We start from the raw sequence: 18060 nt of genomic DNA on the forward strand, positions 1-18060 counted from the left end.
ATTTGCCGGGTATTAGATTTTACCACAAGCTGAAAAGTAAAAGTAAACATCCTCTCCTTGTGTTTGCATACGCATATCCGTGCGCGACGGACAACACTCAAGCAGGCTACTTAAAGCTGATCAGACTTCAGGAAGGAAGGTCTAACGGTGGAGAACAGCCGCTTGTTTTATGACCCGCAGGTAAGAGCACATCGTTATTAACTGTGTGTACAGCCACTGCTGAATGGCTTTCTACAATTTTACATTTTAATATTTAATAAACCTGCATGGTTGAATTAGAGCAACATTTCCTCTTTATGTGATTTTTTTGTCAGTATTTATTTTAGCACCTTGTTAGTTCTTAACACAATGGTTTTCTTTGCCAAGTGTTTGAATCTGAACCTGAGTGGGACTATAATGCATTTTAATTTTAATTTTAAGCGCTTTACATGGTACTCAGACACTTTACAACAGCTAAGAGAAAAAAAAGAAAAGAAATATATAAAAATACATAAAACTATTGATACGAAAGTGATGATAATAAATGAAGATGATAAAAATAATGACATGAGTGTGCATATTAGTAGAGTAGAATTGATAAAAACAGTGCTTGGTTTCCAGTTGTCAGTTTGTTTATTTGTGGAGAGGCTGTGGGAGTCAGATATTGTAGGCCGTTTTGAGAAGGTGGGTTTTGAGTTTGTTTTTGAATGAAGTTAGTGAGTCCTGAGTTTCTGATGTGTGAAGGGAGGGAGTTCCAGAGGGTCGGGGCTCTGTCCCCCAAGATGTGGTGCTTGGTCCTGGTGATGGGGGTCAGGAGGTTGGCATCAGCTGATCTGAGGTGGCGGGTGGGGGTTCGGTGATGGAGAAGGTTTATCAGGTATGAGGGGGCAAGATTAATTAATTATTTAAGTTGTGTATGATGGACACTGGGGTGGATAGTTGGACTATAAACATTAAGTTCATTGATTAAGTTTAGCAAAGGGATAGGACCAAATAAGTATTTTACTTCTTCCTACTCCATTTCGGACATGTAATATTTATTTATTTATGTTGTTTATTGATAATTTGTTGTATATGTTTACTGTTAATTTTATTGGTTATTCTTGTTTTGTTTTCTTATGTATATATATATATATATATTTAACATGTTCGAAATACATCTATTCTATTCTATTCTATTCTATTATTGAGAGCTTTGTATGTGATGAGGAGGATTTTGAAGTGGATTAGGTGCTTTATTGGGAGCCAGTGAAGGTGTTGAAGGATGGGTGTTATGTGATCTCTGGAGTGGGTGAGCAACCGGGCAGCTGAGTTCTGAACGTATTGTAGTTTTTGGAGGACGGTGGAAGGGAGGCTATACAGGATGCTGTTGCTGTAGTCTAGTCTGGAGGTTATGAATGCGTGGATGAGAAGGAGAGGGTGGGTCGAATTCGAGCAATGTTGCGGAGATGAAGGAGAGGGTGGAATCCAAAGTGACGCCAAGGTTACGGACCAGGGGGAAAGCTGTGACTGTGTGACCGTCGATGTTGAGTGAGAAGTCCTGGGAGGAGGGTGAAGAGGGATTTGGGGCCGATGATGAGGATTTCCAATTTTTTGCTGTTGAGCTTGAGGAAGTTGCTGTTCCATCCAGGTTTTTATTTCAGTGAGGCAGTTCGTGAGGGTGGAGAGAATGGCAGGAGTGATGGTTATGGTGGAGATGTAGAGCTGGGTGTCGTCGGCGTAGCAATGAAACTGTAGTCCGTGGCGCCGTATGATGTGACCTAGGGGGAGCATGTAGAGGATGAAGAGGAGGGGACCGAGCACCGAGCCTTGGGGGACACCGTGGGTGGCAGGGGTGGTGTCGGATTTGCAGTTGTTGATGGAGATATAGTGAAATCTATCGGAAAGGTATGATTTGAACCACAAGAGTGTTGAACCAGTTATGCCAATGCAGGATTGCAGGCGACTGAGGAGGATGGGGTGGTTGATGGTGTCGAAGGCTGCACTGAGGTCGAGGAGGAGGAGGATGTTGAGGGAGCCGGAATCAGAGGAGAGTAGGAGGCAGTTTCTGTACTGTGGTGTGTTTGAAAGCCTAATTTGAATGTTTCATATAGCTGGTTGGCGTGGAGGTGTTATTTGAGCTGAGTGGCGCCTGCACGTTCCAGTATTTTTGAAAGAAATGGGAGGTTTGAGATGGGTCTGAAATTGTTGGCGTTGTCAGAGTCCAGGCCAGGCTTCTTGAGGATGGGTGTGATGGCAGCAAGCTTGACGGGAGAGGGAACATTGCCAGAGGTGAGGGAGGAGTTTATTATGCCAGTGATGAGTGGGCTAAGACAAGGGAGACAAGCTTTGACAAGGGTGGAGGGAATGGGGTCCAGGGGGCAGGTGGAGGACTTGGTGCCGGTGAGACCGAGGGACTGTACTGTGAAGACTGGTACAGTTACCGCAGTTACATTTGTATGGTGATAGCATATTGCAAAGTCCTTTGAGACATGCTTGTGATGAAGGGCTATATAAATAAATTCACTTGAACTTGATCTTCAACAACTGCTGCTAATACATAATTTGATGATGTCTTCATATAGCTGCATGACTTATGTGACAGTCACAACAACAGCTGACTGAGCTTGATAATCAATGACAGCTCACCCACATTCAAAGGATGTTCTGCAGAGCTTCTGCACATATTTAATTTCATACAATGAATATTTATCATTTTCTTCACCTGGGAGTAAAGAGTAAAGAAAAAGACTAAAATGTAAACACTCACGTTAATGTGAGGGGTTTGGATAAAAACATTCACACAATGGCAGATATCCTCTGAAATCATTTCTACAGAAGTCATATGAACCTTTATTACCAGTTGAAACTTAACTGTGAAACAGACTGCAGGTTGTTACTGCTCTCTCTCTCTCTCTCTCTCTCTCTCTCTCTCTCTCTCTCCCTGTCTCTCTCCCCATCTCTCTGTCTTTCTGTGTGTGTGTGTGTGTGTGTGTGTGTGTGTGTGCATGCACATAGTCCCAGAGGGCGACAAGCATTGTCCATGTGCTAGTCTTGTGCTTCATTATCAGAAACAAGAGGGAAGTAAAAATTCTGCAGCTTGTTTGCACCAGTGCTGACTCATGCTTAACTCAGGAATAACATGATATATATCACAGCAACATGATGATGATTATTTACCACGAAATGGCAATGACTGTGTATCATAAAACTAAGTAAACCAGACCAGACCAGAATGTTGTGGTGACTTCACATACGGTCTGATTCAGTAAACTGACTCATATCACCAGGAACAAGTGGTTTCAAATGCATAAAACTCCCCTTGATTTCTTCATTAGGTCAAATGGACTGGCCGCTCTTCTTCTTTTTGCAAGTCACGTCTTGGCCATTTCTGTCAGGTATGTAATGTACCGTGTATAGTGTATGTACTGATACATGCATGTGTACAAGTATATTGTAGACTTGTATAAATACAGAAAGATTGCATCTACATGAGACTTTGCTATTTGACATACATGAGGCAATTTACCACTGAAATATAAACAATATAGTAAGCACAACAATTACTTCAGTGACTGTATAGTGCTGCATCTTGTATGTTGCTCCTTCATTGAACATGTCCTGGCTGGAGAACAAAATTGCTTTAATCTGGACATCATACAGGCTACTTATTAATAGTACGTACTTCCTCTAAACTCTCCGCAGCCTTGTTCACTGTGGAGGCAGAACAGCGCACTTATGAGGCCGAGTTCAGAGGCGACGTTGTAATGGGCTGCAGGTTCAAACCCCAACCGCTGAATACCGAATACCTGACGGTGACCTGGCACCGGATCACTCCCGCCTCGTCTCTGGAAGTGTACCGGTTGGACAGCGGCGTGGAGAACTTGGTATCCCAGGACCCGCAGTACCGAGGCCGAGTCAGGCTGCTCGCCGAGGAGCTGAGCCAAGGCCGGGCCAAGTTACAGGTCATTATTGGCAGTGGGTGGTGTGTTCAGATTTACCTAGTGGCGTTAGGGGAGGTAGCGGGTTGTTTTCTATGAAGATTCCCTCCAAATTATGTGGTAAACAAGGAGGAGACATTACACGCTGTGCATATGCCATCCCTTTTTTATCCTAGCTCAAAATCACTGTGTGAGAATCAGGTGTCCCGCTGATTGCCCCAGGACGGCTTAGGAGCTGTGTGGGAGTCCTAGCTCATGTTAAATTGTCACATTCCTCCCGCCTTACTTTCTGTCTTCACCATACTGTCTGAGATACTGAGGAAGAGCTGCTGAGAAGGGACAGAGGACGGCACGCCTTGCTTTAAAATAAAATGATAGGTGGACAAAGAGCTGCGCTGAGACGTTCCCTCTGTGAGGTGTTTCTAGTTTGGTGTTAATAAATTCACCGCCCTATTGGAGCAGGTCTGTGTGTGGACTCTACTGAAAGAGCAATACCACTCAACCTTACAACTACAAACTCATATATGTTATTCCTATGATTGATGAGAGTCCAGTCAGTATTTGCGAAAATGAACGGCTCTTCCACAGAGAGACAGGTGTTGATATTCAGAAAAGTTTTCATTCTTATGGCATTTCTGCTTCATTAGATAGAAGGCTGTATAGTAGAGAATGACAGCAAATGAGAGATAAAGAGAGAGAGAGAGAGAGAGAGAGAGAGAGAGAGAGAGAGGGACGACATGCAACAAAATTCATGAGCCAGCCACTAGGATGTCTAAGGACTCTGCTTTCTTCTTTTCTCAAATCCCAGGTGTCCAACCTCAGGATGAATGACTCAGGGACTTACCAGTGTTTGGTGCAGATGGGGGTAGCTGATTATAAAAAAATAACTTTGTCCATCAAAGGTTAGTACTAAGTCTGTGTCACAATGTAATCATAGAATTTTTTTTTCCAGATATATGGGAATGGCCTTGCGCAATGTCCAGATAGGTGGTCATTTCTGGGCAGAGTATTACTCAGACTGAAAATGAAAGTAAGACCAGCATTACTCAGTTTGACTAGTGTTGCTTTGTTGCGCAAGATCGTCCCCTTACCCAAACTGCAACATGCCGGAATTCATCTCATACTAGTGCATTTTAATGTGGATTCCCATAAAACCTCTTCCTGTCGTCTCCAATATTCCAAATGTCCATTAAGTCTCACAAATACAAGGCAGTTACTGTATGTTTATATTCCTCTCATCTGTTTCTCCCCCAGCACCTTATAAAACGGTGACTAAACGCATCCAGAAATCTTCAGAGGGAGATGAGGTGCAGCTAACCTGCGAGTCTGAGGGATACCCCACTGCCTCAGTCATCTGGACTGATAGAAACATACAGAGAATCAGCTCCAACACCTCCGCTGTGACAACACCAGACCAACTCTTTCGGGTCACCAGCAAGATACAAGTCAGATCCTCTGAGAAAAACAACTACACATGCAACTTTACAGATGGAGGCCCCTCTGCAAGGTTTGATATTCCAGGTATGATGCAATTTTTGTTTAAGGCTTCCTTTCCTGGACCATGCTCAGACATTTTAACTGGAGAGGACTCTAGCAATAAAAAAGTAATTACTTTCATCAGGTTACTGTTTTTTTAAATAGAGAAAATTAAGACAAAATATGCAAGTGAGAAGCAGGGCAAATAGACAGGGGCCTTGTTTGCTTCAGTATTTTGGCATAGAAAATTCCTTCATGCCACCCACAGATGAGGTGAGAGAAAATGAGAGAGAACTGCAGCAGAATTGTCCTAACTTGTTCTGGTGCTTTCTATCAGAAAAGTTTATTACAGTCAGCAGGCAGAGTAGGTTCTTGTTGCAGGAATCAGTAGGCGAAGCCTCGAACGTTTGCAGATAAACAGAGGAAATATAATGTCATCACCCACCAGTTTTTCACAGTCAACTGCTGTTTCCTGTCATATTTGCTTTGATTGAGATCTCTTCATGACTGGTGCCCACCCACATCAAATGTGTGATGAAGACGTAAACATGATATTTGAGAATATGATTGTGAACGCTTTACTCTGCCTTTCAGTAGAAACTGTAGGTTGTGTTTGGGTGTTTGCACCGTGTGAGATGGCAGTATGTAGGAGTGCTGTGACAGAGGTGTGTTTCCACACTGCTCTTGTATCCATGCGAGGTTTAGTGACGTGTGTGTGTATCTGTGTGTGTGTGTGTGTGCGTAGGCTATGTATGTCTGTGTATGTAAATGTTTTGTTTATCTGTGTATATGTATGTGAAGGCTTATTATTATTTGCATATGTGTATGTATGCACATTGCACATGTTTTCTTTGCTCAGGTGTGTATATGTTTGCACTCAAACACCTGCAGATATGCTGAAAGAGCATCTGTCCCTATAAGTTTTTGTGTGTGTTTTTTGGGGGCACGTCTCTGAATTTTGTCCATAACAGTTAATTTATGTTGAAGACAAAACTAAATCAGATAACAGCGATATCTTTTGATATGAAAGAAGATGCATCAAACAAAACAAATGCAACAATAGATAGGAACACAAAGAAACTACGATATTTTCCTCACACAATTAATCAAAAGACAGGATTATCATTCAAGGGTTGTGACAATTTCTATCTGTCTGACCATCTGTCAGACAAATAGAAAAATACAGTTTTGTTTTTTTTAAGGTTTTGACCAATAAGGGGAAGTTCGGGCCAGTGTGTCTTTGGCATATTTGGTTATTTCCCAAGTACACCATAGCTGCTAAAAATATTCCTAGCAAACCAAATGCCAATTATCTATGTTTCCAGCTGACCCTGTCATTGCCGAATTTCATACGATGCTGTAGCTGTTTTTTGGTACATTTCAAGGATAACCTTTCTGTGTTTTCACTCTTTTTCACAGATGAAATCCCAATAACGACTGTCAGAAATGATGCTCTCGTCATTGCATTGTGCACAGTGGTGGTTCTGGTTGTTATTATTGTTGCAGTGCTCACCTATCGACGGCAAAAAGGTAATCAATCACGCAATTCTTTGCAAAGACATTACAGTACCAGGTTCAGTAGCAAATAACTCATAACATGCACAACAATACACAGAATATAGGTGTAATAATCTGACACAACATTAGTGTTAACTAGAGATCCGTCTCTCCTTTATTTCCTTTTCGTGTCTTCACATTGTTTTAGCTTACATTGCCACAATCCACTTGATACAGTGACATTAAAGGCTACAATGACTAATGTCCTCATGACATGTTAATAAATTAATTAAATAATAATGAAATAACTGTCTAACATTGTAAGCTACACCACATTCTTTTCAATTAGTTGCCATGATTGATTCATCCTTTCTTTGTCAAAGCCACAGCAGGCCAGGAAAGTTTATTGGTATTTTTCTTGATTTTTTCTTACATGGCTGGAGGGAATCCTGTACCTACAGTAAAATATTTGTGTAATTTATACAGTAAAGATTTCCACACATCCTTTGCTGCGTGTACGTGCTTGTATCAGTGCTTTCCAAAACAGTCAAGTCACTTTGGCACTCAAAAGAGGAAGTAATCTGCCGTAGCAATGCCTTTAGCCTTTAGGCAATCAATATAGACATAGGGCTCATGAGGGAGTTTTGTTGGCATGTGACTTATGTTAGCATGTGAGATCATGACTTAGCTTTTTGGAATTGACGTCTGTGAGAACCAAGTTTGGAAACACCCAACCAGGTCTTGGTTTCCGTGACCGGGGAATTTGAGAATGTTTGTAAATGTGTGGGTGGTTTCTCAGTTTAGCAAATTGATATTGTTCACAATCCCCGAAACACACTGCAATAATTTCAGTAGTAGGCTTATTACACATTGTGTTTCTGTAAATGAATGTGTGAACCTGATTATTAAAAGAAATATTATTTCAATTAAGGGAATGGAAACCTCCAACAACAGTTTTAAACTAGTGCCAGTAAAGGGTGAACAATGAGAGAGGCAAGTTGTTCTGCAGCATATACCGACAGAAAATAAAAGAATATAAATCACATCATAATCACACATCATGTCATAATATAAATAACCTTCTTGTTAAACATATAGAAATGTAAAACACTTTCCAAAACTTTTCCAAACTCTTCCAAATAATAATTTTAATATGATTGTATTCACCTGTTGTTTTTCTGCAAACCTGTTTTTAATTCATGTCTGACATCTCTCTTATCTTACTGGCTTGTATCATTTATAAAGGGATTTGTAACTCTATTTAGAAAAATTGTGTTTATTATTACTATTATGAATTGTGTATATGCATACAACTACTTACATACATAAATACATACACACACACACACACACACACACACACACACACACACACATACATACATACATGCATACATACATACTTACAGTACATACATACATAAATACATACACACACACACACACACACACACACACACACACACACACATACATACATACATGCATACATACATACTTACAGTACATACATACATACATACACACACACACACACACACATACACACACACACACACACACACACACACACACACACACACGCATACATACATACATACAGTACATAAATAGTGATTTTTTTCTTCCTTAGGGTCCAGACGTACCGGGACGCCCAGCACCAGGAACCTTCTGGTTCATGATCCGGTTGCTGCTACTGCCTGTGAGTCTGAGTAGGGGCTGTAGCCTACAGTTGATTAAAAAATCAAATTGCAGCATAAGCTCTTGCATGTTGCAAATCACAAGCGGCACTGATATTTTTGTTAGAGGGCGAAGGTGTTTTGCAAAAAATGGTGACCTACAAATGAAGTTGTACACTAGAAAGAATATATGCTGTGTATTACTTGCATTCATTTCATTTAATTCAAAACTTGAGGTGTAAATGACTGAGTTTATGCCGCCATATTTCTATTTCAGCCAACATAACAATGGTTGAATTACTGACTTATTAATTGAAGTTAATTGATTTAGTATTTGTGTGAATGTTACTCTGTATGTTGGCCTTCTAACTAACACAGCTGTTCTTCTCTATTAGGTCTACAAATAAATACACTAAGGGAGAAGGAGAAAACTGTCATTTATACTGAAGGTAACTGATGCTGATAAGGGACTTTTGAGAAGGGATATGGGTATTTATATCATCACTAATATCATTCAGCTTCCCATTTTATTCAGAACTCCCATTTTTTTTGCAAAGCTTGCATCAATGGAGAATTTTCCCATTGCTTTTCTGTCTCTGTCAGCATCTGCCATATCCTTTCCACAGGAAACTAGTCTGATTCATGACATTTACAGTAATGAATATTTTTGTGTTTTGTGTTTTTTGTGAGATCTGTTAGCTGTCAAGTAGCTGACAATTTTGTGTTACATTTTGCACAGAGAGTGTGGAAACCCTGGGGGAGTTTCTGAAAGCCCATTACTCAAGATTCTCCCTCAGCATGGAGGTGAGGCACTTCTGTCAGGAAAAGCTGCCACAGAGACTGCAGAACAGGTGAGTCATCAAAGTGTATGTTCATCTTTGTGTGTGTGTGTGTGTGTGTGTGTGTGTGTGTGGCGTGTGTATCCACACAAGGAAATAGAGAGGGAGCTGATCGGTGGTGTGTCCTGACAAAAACATCAGTGTCCCTGTGCTGGAAAACCCCGTTACATCCTCCTATTTATGTGTAATTATAAACAGACTGAAATGAACCATTTGTGTGTGTGTATGTGTATGTGTGTGTGTGTGTGCATGCGTGTGTGTACGTGTTCTTGTATTTCTATATTTTGGAGGATAAAATTATGGTTAAGATTAGAATTAGGGTTTTTACGGTTAAAGGAAAATCACATCCTCAGATCCTCTTACTCTATATATATATCATCAATCTGTGATGTTCAGTGCGTTCCAGTAGTTACTTTGTGATGAAATGTTGTAATTTACCTTTTGGCATAGGCCTATGCACCTTCCCAGAACTTGTCTCATCTACCTCTACTTCAGTTAGTGATTTCCCTACATTTCCCTTTCGACCATGAAACATGAACCATGAACGGGACAACAGGTGTGAACAGGTGTCAACTTGTTCCATTGAGCTGTGGGTTTTAGGTAGGTGGAGAGCGCGATAACGATAGCGATTGCACAATAAGAGCAAGAGAGCAAGTTTTTCCAGTCGAGAAAGTTGCGCCCCTTACTCAAAACGCAAGTGGCCGCATTGCATTCTGGTCTATTGAGGCTGCTGTCGGTTGAGAAATTGGTCTCTCTGCCTCTTCTACGATGGATTTCTCCCTGTATGATTGTTGAACGTCGGTGTAAAATGGAAAGAAGAAAGAAGCCCTTGCTCTTTTATTATGAGGGACTGACACCAAAACCTGACATTTACTGTTTTAGATAGCTGAAAATGTTTCGGTCACTTCCATGTTTGGCCAGTTATGCGCGGTAATAAGAAAAACAAACCATCAGACAACAAAGTGGGCCCAGAAATGCAAAGTACATCGCTAACAGCTGTTTTTGACAGCGTTTAAGTGTTTTGGGGTGGATTTTCCCTTTAAGGTTTCAGTTAGGATTAGGTTTAAGGGTTAAGGTTAAGGTGAGGTTAGGGTTAGGGCTTGGGTTTAAGGTTAATGTCAGAATCAGGATTGGGTTTTGGGTAAAGATTAAGGTTAAGCATGTAGTGATGAAGGTCGTGGTCAGGGGTTTGGGGTTAGGGAATGAATGTGATAAATGAAGGTCCTCACAAGTATAGTAATGCAAATGAATCTGTGTGTTAGGAATACCCGATTAGCGGCTGGATTCACAGCAAAGAGGCGGTAGTAAGGTGCAACCACCAAGGTGTTTTATCCACTCACAAAAAGACAGCAACAAAACTGGTTCAACATGGCAGGACTAAAGGTAGCAACAGGTAATCAACATGGACGCTACCAACAATGGGACACTTAACAATGGCATTCACCAATACAATATATTTCCCCTTTAACCTACCATCCTATCTGTCTTAATACATACAAAACAACAGATCTTGCTCTCAAACAAACAAATTAATATTACAGCATATAAACAATAGTACATATTTTAGTCCAATTACACAGTACCGTATCTATCCTAGCTATCCTATCACATGGTCCCTCCCCGAACTATATCACATGGTCCCTCCCCGAACTATATCACATGGTCCCTCCCCGAACTATATCACATGGTCCCTCCCCGAACTATATCACATGGTCCCTCCCCGGACTATATACAGGTGCCGGGGAGCTCTTTTGCCCAAACACCCTGGAACACAGACAAGACAACACAGGTAAGTGATTGCATAAACCAACAATTAGAACACTTGACATTGCACCACTATAGTATTGCACAAGCCCCATACCAAATCATGGCATTTGTTAGCCAGACAGTGAAAACCCGTTTCATGTCAGGTTAACAATCAACTTAACACTTGTTTGTTTCCTTCCACAGGTAGAGCTTTAATCATCCTTGCCCACACTGAGTAACTGCTGCAGCAAGACAAGATTAACCTCACAAACAACTTAAAATGTTTAGTAAAATTTTCAATAAAATACTTTCAATAATGACTCTTTGTGCAATTATTAAATCTGTGCAAATGTTTAACTGTGCAAATTATGCTGTGTAAACTACTGAATAGACCAATGTACAATATAAATGTGCAAATAGTGCAAAGTATTGGGTAACAAAGTGCGCGTTTGTTACAGTGTAAGAGTTGAAAATTTGTGGAAAGACACATTTGGTTGACATCTAGAGCCGATCATCAGGGTGTCAGCCTATCCTTGTGTATTTTTATATACTGCAGACTTACATTCTTGGTTCTGCTTGTCGTTTCAGCGAGGGCCAACCTGTGAGTCTTCAAGCCTTACTCCCAGAAGCTGGAGAGACACTTCTCCTGGAGGGACCCCCAGGGAGCGGGAAGACCGCCGTAGCCCAAATCCTGGTGTCTTCCTGGGCCGAGGGGCCAACTCATGCCCTCCTACAACTCAGTGTCCTTCATCTCCTCTTCTCTGTGGATGGCAGCAACGTGAAGGGCGACTTGTTTCAGGGAATAATGACACAACTTTCTCTCGGGGAGAAGATATCAACAGAGGGCGACCTAAGGACTGTGCTGAGTGGGTCCAGGGAGGTCCTGCTGCTGTTTGATGGCTACAGAGAAGGGAACCAGGATTTGGATGAGTCCCTGAGGAGGTTTCTAAGAGAGAAAGAGGGATGCAGGGTGCTGGTCACGGCCTGCCCGGGACACTGCCCCAAACTCAAGGAGATTGTCGGGACAAGAGGGTTTCTGAAGCTCCAAATATAGACTGTTAAGTACGGAGATTGTGACAAACAAATACATTAACGTCATGTTACATTTTAACAAGTTTAGACATCAAACGTCTTGGTACTAACATATATGTATGATCTTGTCTTCTACAGTGTGTTGTATTGAATGGTTATGAAAATGTACTGAGACTTTGATAAAACCCCAGAAATGCTGCCAGATTTGTAAATTCATGCTTGTAAAATAGCCATAAATAAATCCTATATTAAAATTCTTCTCATTTTTCACGCCATTGCCAAGTACTCATTTTTATCGTTCTCATCTTTTGAAATCAAAGAATGCACCCCAGCTCCTTATGTTGGGTATGTTGAAACTCTGTGATGTTACTGGTAATCCACCTTAGATTTGGACCCACTTCTCATGAAACCCCTGAAAGTGATTTTCAGCTGCACATCAGTCCCTCTCCTACCAGTAAAGTAGACTTGATACTACTAACACTTTATAAATGATTAGGATTGTTTCAGTTTCTGTTTCTGTTCTGTCTCAGTTGACAAAAAAAAGAGAGAGGTCGTTTTCTAGAATGCAAGCAAAGCACCAAAAGTGTAAAAAAGGATGTTGTGAGCTTTCCTGGCAAGGGCTCATCATTCAGATTCCCAGTAACACAAGACTAATACATGAAAAGGAAGAAGTACTGCATGGTTTGCATTCTCTGGTAGTTGATGCAGCAGTGGAGTCACCAGTTTCTTCCTTTATTTGACCTAATTTATGGATAGTTCTGATCTTCAACCTCTTAGCATCTTGTCCTATATTGCGTTTTATAGCTTTAAACGAGTTATAGCTCCTTCTCTTACCAGTTTTGTCGCCAACGTCATTAAACAAGATGACTGTCTTTTTGCACTCACTTGATGTGTTTAACCTCAACTATTTTTAGTCAGCTGACAATAGACAAAACAACATTACTAACATTACACTTGAAAAATGAGTGTCGTGTGTGTTACTGCTTTGTCACCATCACATGGGAGAACTTGCTGCTCAGGGAAAAAGTTGGCACTGATAACGGCACGATGATCATAATCATGATAGGTCATAACCACCATCATATGATCATCATCAAAAAGTCAAAAAGTTCCTCATGGTAAACAAGATGACTTTGCTTTTGCACTGATGTGTTTAACCTCAACTATTTTTAGTCAGCAGACAATAAACAAAACAACATTAGTAACATTTGAAAAATGAGTGTTGTGCGTTGCTGCTTTGTCACCATCACATGGGAGAACTTGTTGATCAGGGAAATAGTTGGCAGTGTAATGTTCATACCAGCTCTGCACACATGATACACACCACTGCTATTATGTTGCATTAGACATTGAATGTGCCTTGCATGCATGGAGACAGTTGCATGTGCAGCTCATTTCCTTGTTCCTTAAACCTTGGTGTTACAAAACACAAGTGACTCAGCTACAAATGTACACAATAATGACATTGTGGGGTTTATTGGGTTTCAGTGTAGCTGAGGTTGTAAATGTGATTAAGAGCTGTGCAAATAAAGTTGACTGAGCAAAGCACCAGCAGTTACAGTAAACAGCAGAATTTTCCAGTGTTAATCAGTGTAGAGTGGACTCACTTGCACACTGAAGCTCACGCCTCATTTGACTGGTGCATGGCTCTATGAACAACATGTCTGTAGTTTTTGTGCCAGTGTCCTAAGTCTTCTCAACAACAAACACACAACAACACATTCAGAGTCAAATGAATTAACATTGGCAATTTTGTTTTATAGGAAGTTGTTATAGAGCCATGCACCAGTCAAATGAGGCATGATAATCTGCCATACAAGTCACTAAATACTAACCACTTGAAGAGCTTACTAAGGCAGTTTGTTACTGCGCACTAGAATATCATTAATACTAATCATCATAGCAGCAGCAGCATCAAGAAGTTTAGCATATTTATAAACAAAGTTCCAATGTGTTATAAAATAAAAGGTGTGTGTGTTTGTCTACAGGTGTGTGTTTGTTGTTAAGACGACTTCAGACACTGGAGCAGCATGTAAACGCTACAGACACTTTAACACTTTCAGAGTTAACTCAACACCGGCAATTTTGTTTTATAGGAAGTTGTTCATAGAGCCATGCACCAGTCAGTAAACCACTTGAAGAGCTTACTGAGATAGTTTGTTACTGCGCACTAGAATATTGTTAATGATAATCATAATCATGATCAGAACCACCACCATGATCATCACCATCATCATCATCAAAAAGTCAAAAAGTTCAAGTCTAGCATGAGTATGTCTAATTAGCCTAAATAGCGCCCTCCTCCGACAGCCCATGGTCATTGTAAAAAACAAACAAAAAGCAAACTAAAAAGCATATACAGAGAGAGAGAGAGAGAGAGAGAGAGAGAGAGAGAGAGAGAGAGAGAGAGAGAGAGAGAGAGAGAGAGAGAGTAGGCTAGCCTTTTACGAATTTCGAAAGGGGAAAACGATTTTTCCATCGGATAAATGCAAAATAGGTTTATGGGCTCATGTGGAAACAGGAACATAAAACGGTCTACATTATTAAGAAACAGCTCATAAACGCATAAATAGCCGATTCCAATCAGATTCTTGCTGTGGTTGTTTGGTTATTTAAGAGCTTTTGGCTATGTGAATTTACTATTTAACTTAATTTAAAGTTGCCCAAGTTCAAAGGTGCACCATGAATGCATTCTCTGGTAGTTGATGCACCAGTGGAGTCATCAGTTTCTCCCTTCATCTTACCTGACTTATGGATAGTTCTGATCTCTGATCTAATCTGATCTCTGAGCGTTTTATAGCCTTAAACATGAGTTATAGTTCCTTCTCTTATCAGTGTTCTTGCGGTGGTAGGGTATCAGATCTTTGTAGCTGAAAGGAAAGGTAGTGGAAAATGTTCTGTTGTTATCAGAAAATAAAAAATCACATTAATTTCCCCCTCTTTCTCTCTGATCCTCTCCTCTCCCCCTCCTCAAAAACACACCAGTCCTCCTCCAGCTCTCTGGTTTCTTAGCAAAGAGCACCAACCAGTGGGCATAACGTCATTAAACAAGATGACTGTCTTTTTGCACTCACTTGATGTGTTTAACCTCAACTATTTTTAGTCAGCTGACAATAGACAAAACAACATTACTAACATTACACTTGAAAAATGAGTGTCGTGTGTGTTACTGCTTTGTCACCATCACATGGGAGAACTTGCTGCTCAGGGAAAAAGTTGGCACTGATAACGGCACGATGATCATAATCATGATAGGTCATAACCACCACCATATGATCATCATCAAAAAGTCAAAAAGTTCCTCATCCCAAATCCTGGCATGGGATGACATTATTGCCTCCAACCTATATTGGCCATATTCAACATCTACAGGACACGCTGCCCACAGTTCGTTTTCAACTCTCAGTTTATGAAGTGAACGAAACATTTATTTTCAATAAATCGATCCGTCGATTTAATTTACAGAGAAGATTTAATGAGCCAGAAAAAAGAAAGGTAAACACTATGTTGTTTGCTGACCGCAGGTCTTTTGAGTTGGCACACAGCGAGTAGCTGCGCTCAGACGCACAATGAGGCTCTTGGCGAAATTTCTTCTTTTCTAGGCTTGGAACTTGATGATTATGCCAATGCTGGACAGTCTGCAGGCCCAGTGACCCTGAATAGGAATAAGAGGATAAGGGTTATGGTTAGGTTAAATAAGCGGGTATAAAGACAATGAAAGCATGAATGAATGATTGATTATGCCGCTGAAACGCATTTGTATGATGGGCCAGTGCCGACGTTCATACTAGTCAGTGACTGTGCACTAGTTGTCTATTATGTCTATGTTTTAAATTGCCTTGCCTGTTATGATTAAGCTACCAGCGGCAACACAGGTCACTTAATGAGGCAATAATGACGGTCGCACAATGGGGAGCAGGGAGACAGGACAGGTGCAAATCGCAGCCATGAGGCAACCCGTTGCATCCATGTTTTCCTACTGTCTCAATTATGTCAAAATCTGCAGCTTCGCCTGCCTGTGAGATTGATTATTGTGGATGACTTTGATTACATTAAGGAAGACCTGTCCAAAACTAGCAGCAGCATATTTAGTTATGGACAGAACAGATATAAACGCCTTTTAAATAATGTGCAAAACAATCTGATAAAACAAAAGAGAAACAGAAAGGAGAGAGAGAGAGAGAGAGAGAGAGAGAGAGAGAGAGAGAGAGAGAGATAAGGAGAAGGAGAAGGAGAAGTGTCCAGAGACAGTGGATTCATTTCCACATTCCAAAGAAGAAGTCTCAATCAAGGGACAGCACAGGGTGCAGGAGCACTCAAACAGTTTTTTTTTGTTGTTGTTGTTGTTGCGTGTTTTGGATTAAATGTAATCTCAAATACCTTTGTGTGACTGTCAAGGTTTACAAGGCAACACACCTGGCATTTCATAAAACCATTCTCTTATTTACATTTATCCCTCAGTAGTTGAGTTTTATTTCAGTGTCAAAAACAGGTATAAAGCATTATATGAAGTAGGTCTGCATCATCTCAGCGCTGTGAGGATGCTCCCTTGTAACTGTAATGTGTGACTCATGTTGGATAGCTGCCCTCTCCTCTGCATTGTGTAACTTGTGGTTTGTCTCTTGTTTGCCTTCTCCTCCTCCAGGTTGCACTGAACAGGACTGTCTGCATGGATGGCAGTTGGTGCTCTTTTTCTAGCTTTTCTCTGATTAATCCTGGCCTTCTGCACAACATGCACAGTACATGGAGTACACAGATGGCCCTGCAGACCCCCGCAATGACTATCTTTATTATGAATTAGACTGTATTCATTGCCTTTTGTCACCACCACTGTCAGAAAGTGGTTTGGAGGGTAGAACAATGTGTTCTCATACAATGCTCATGTAATATCTTATGAAAAGTTATGATTTGTACTATACGCATGGCTGGCTGCATTACCTACTGCTGCAATTAAGCAACTTTGGTTAAGGTTAGGGTTAAGGTTAGGCAACTAAAACAGGTCGGTTAAGGTTAAAGTAAGTACCCTCATCCCCAGTAAGTACCCTCATGCGGGTACCCCGACTGGGGTACCCTCAGACCCCAGAGGTATACTTTTTGTCATATCTCACAGGTGCTTTATTCTATCATTCCAATGTTTCATGACTTTGTCAATCAATTTGTTCCTAATGACTTCATGTCATTGTTTTCTGTTTCTGTTTTAATTAGTGCTTTTTAAAAAATACCAATGTATTTGTCCTGGGGGACCCCAGTCAAAAGCACCCAATTCCGCCTATGCAGTTTTAATAGATGGAACTATTTATTGAGTTCATGTTTGCCATGGGTCCTAATTTAAAGTATCACACACTATCAGGGGGGTAGGGGCACTCTGTCAATCATTTTGAAGGAGACAGACACAGATGCAGCAGACACAGATTTCCTCATGTGCTCTGTCGACGACCCTAAATACTGCTCTTCCTAAGGTAAGATGATGTTCAAAGTCAGAAATACAATACATCATTTAATTAACTGTAACTTTCCTAAAATAATAATAATCTTTTTTTTTTTTTTTTCAGATGACATTAATTACATAACTAATAATGTTTTGACAAGAAATAAGTTAACATTTTGCTATGATGGTTGTTTCTTACAGTAGTTTATTCTTGGGGTCCCCAGGGACCCCATAGTCCTTGTATGTTAAATATGTTGGTAGGATGAGGGTTAAATAAGAAAAACTTGCTTTTCTCACAGCAGAAAACTTCCCAGACTTGAAGCTAGGTCATCAGAGTTTAAGATAAATGTATCCGCCCATCCACTACCCCGACGTCCACACCTTTACTTTCCACTGCACTATTTCACTGTCACAATACTGCTTGTTTCAGTCATGTGAGGCTTACCTTCTGTTTTATTCACTTT

The 18060-nt window shown here is 40.7% G+C and overlaps 1 protein-coding gene across 1 annotated transcript; it reads left to right on the forward strand.

The window, feature by feature from the left end:
- The first annotated feature begins 15 nt into the window (after nucleotides 1–15).
- LOC139913329 (programmed cell death 1 ligand 1-like) lies at nucleotides 16–12560 on the forward strand. The gene is made up of 10 exons (XM_078287004.1): nucleotides 16–180; nucleotides 3297–3356; nucleotides 3664–3923; nucleotides 4708–4801; nucleotides 5154–5420; nucleotides 6795–6905; nucleotides 8506–8574; nucleotides 8947–9000; nucleotides 9291–9402; nucleotides 11725–12560. Exons 2-10 carry the CDS (start codon nucleotides 3302–3304, stop codon nucleotides 12188–12190), a joined length of 1488 nt encoding a protein of 495 aa, XP_078143130.1. The 5' UTR covers nucleotides 16–180; nucleotides 3297–3301; the 3' UTR covers nucleotides 12191–12560.
- The last annotated feature ends 5500 nt before the right edge of the window (nucleotides 12561–18060 follow it).

The sequence above is a fragment of the Centroberyx gerrardi genome, chromosome 2 (genome assembly GCF_048128805.1).
Source record: "Centroberyx gerrardi isolate f3 chromosome 2, fCenGer3.hap1.cur.20231027, whole genome shotgun sequence".
NCBI classification, from domain to species: Eukaryota; Metazoa; Chordata; class Actinopteri; order Beryciformes; family Berycidae; genus Centroberyx; species Centroberyx gerrardi.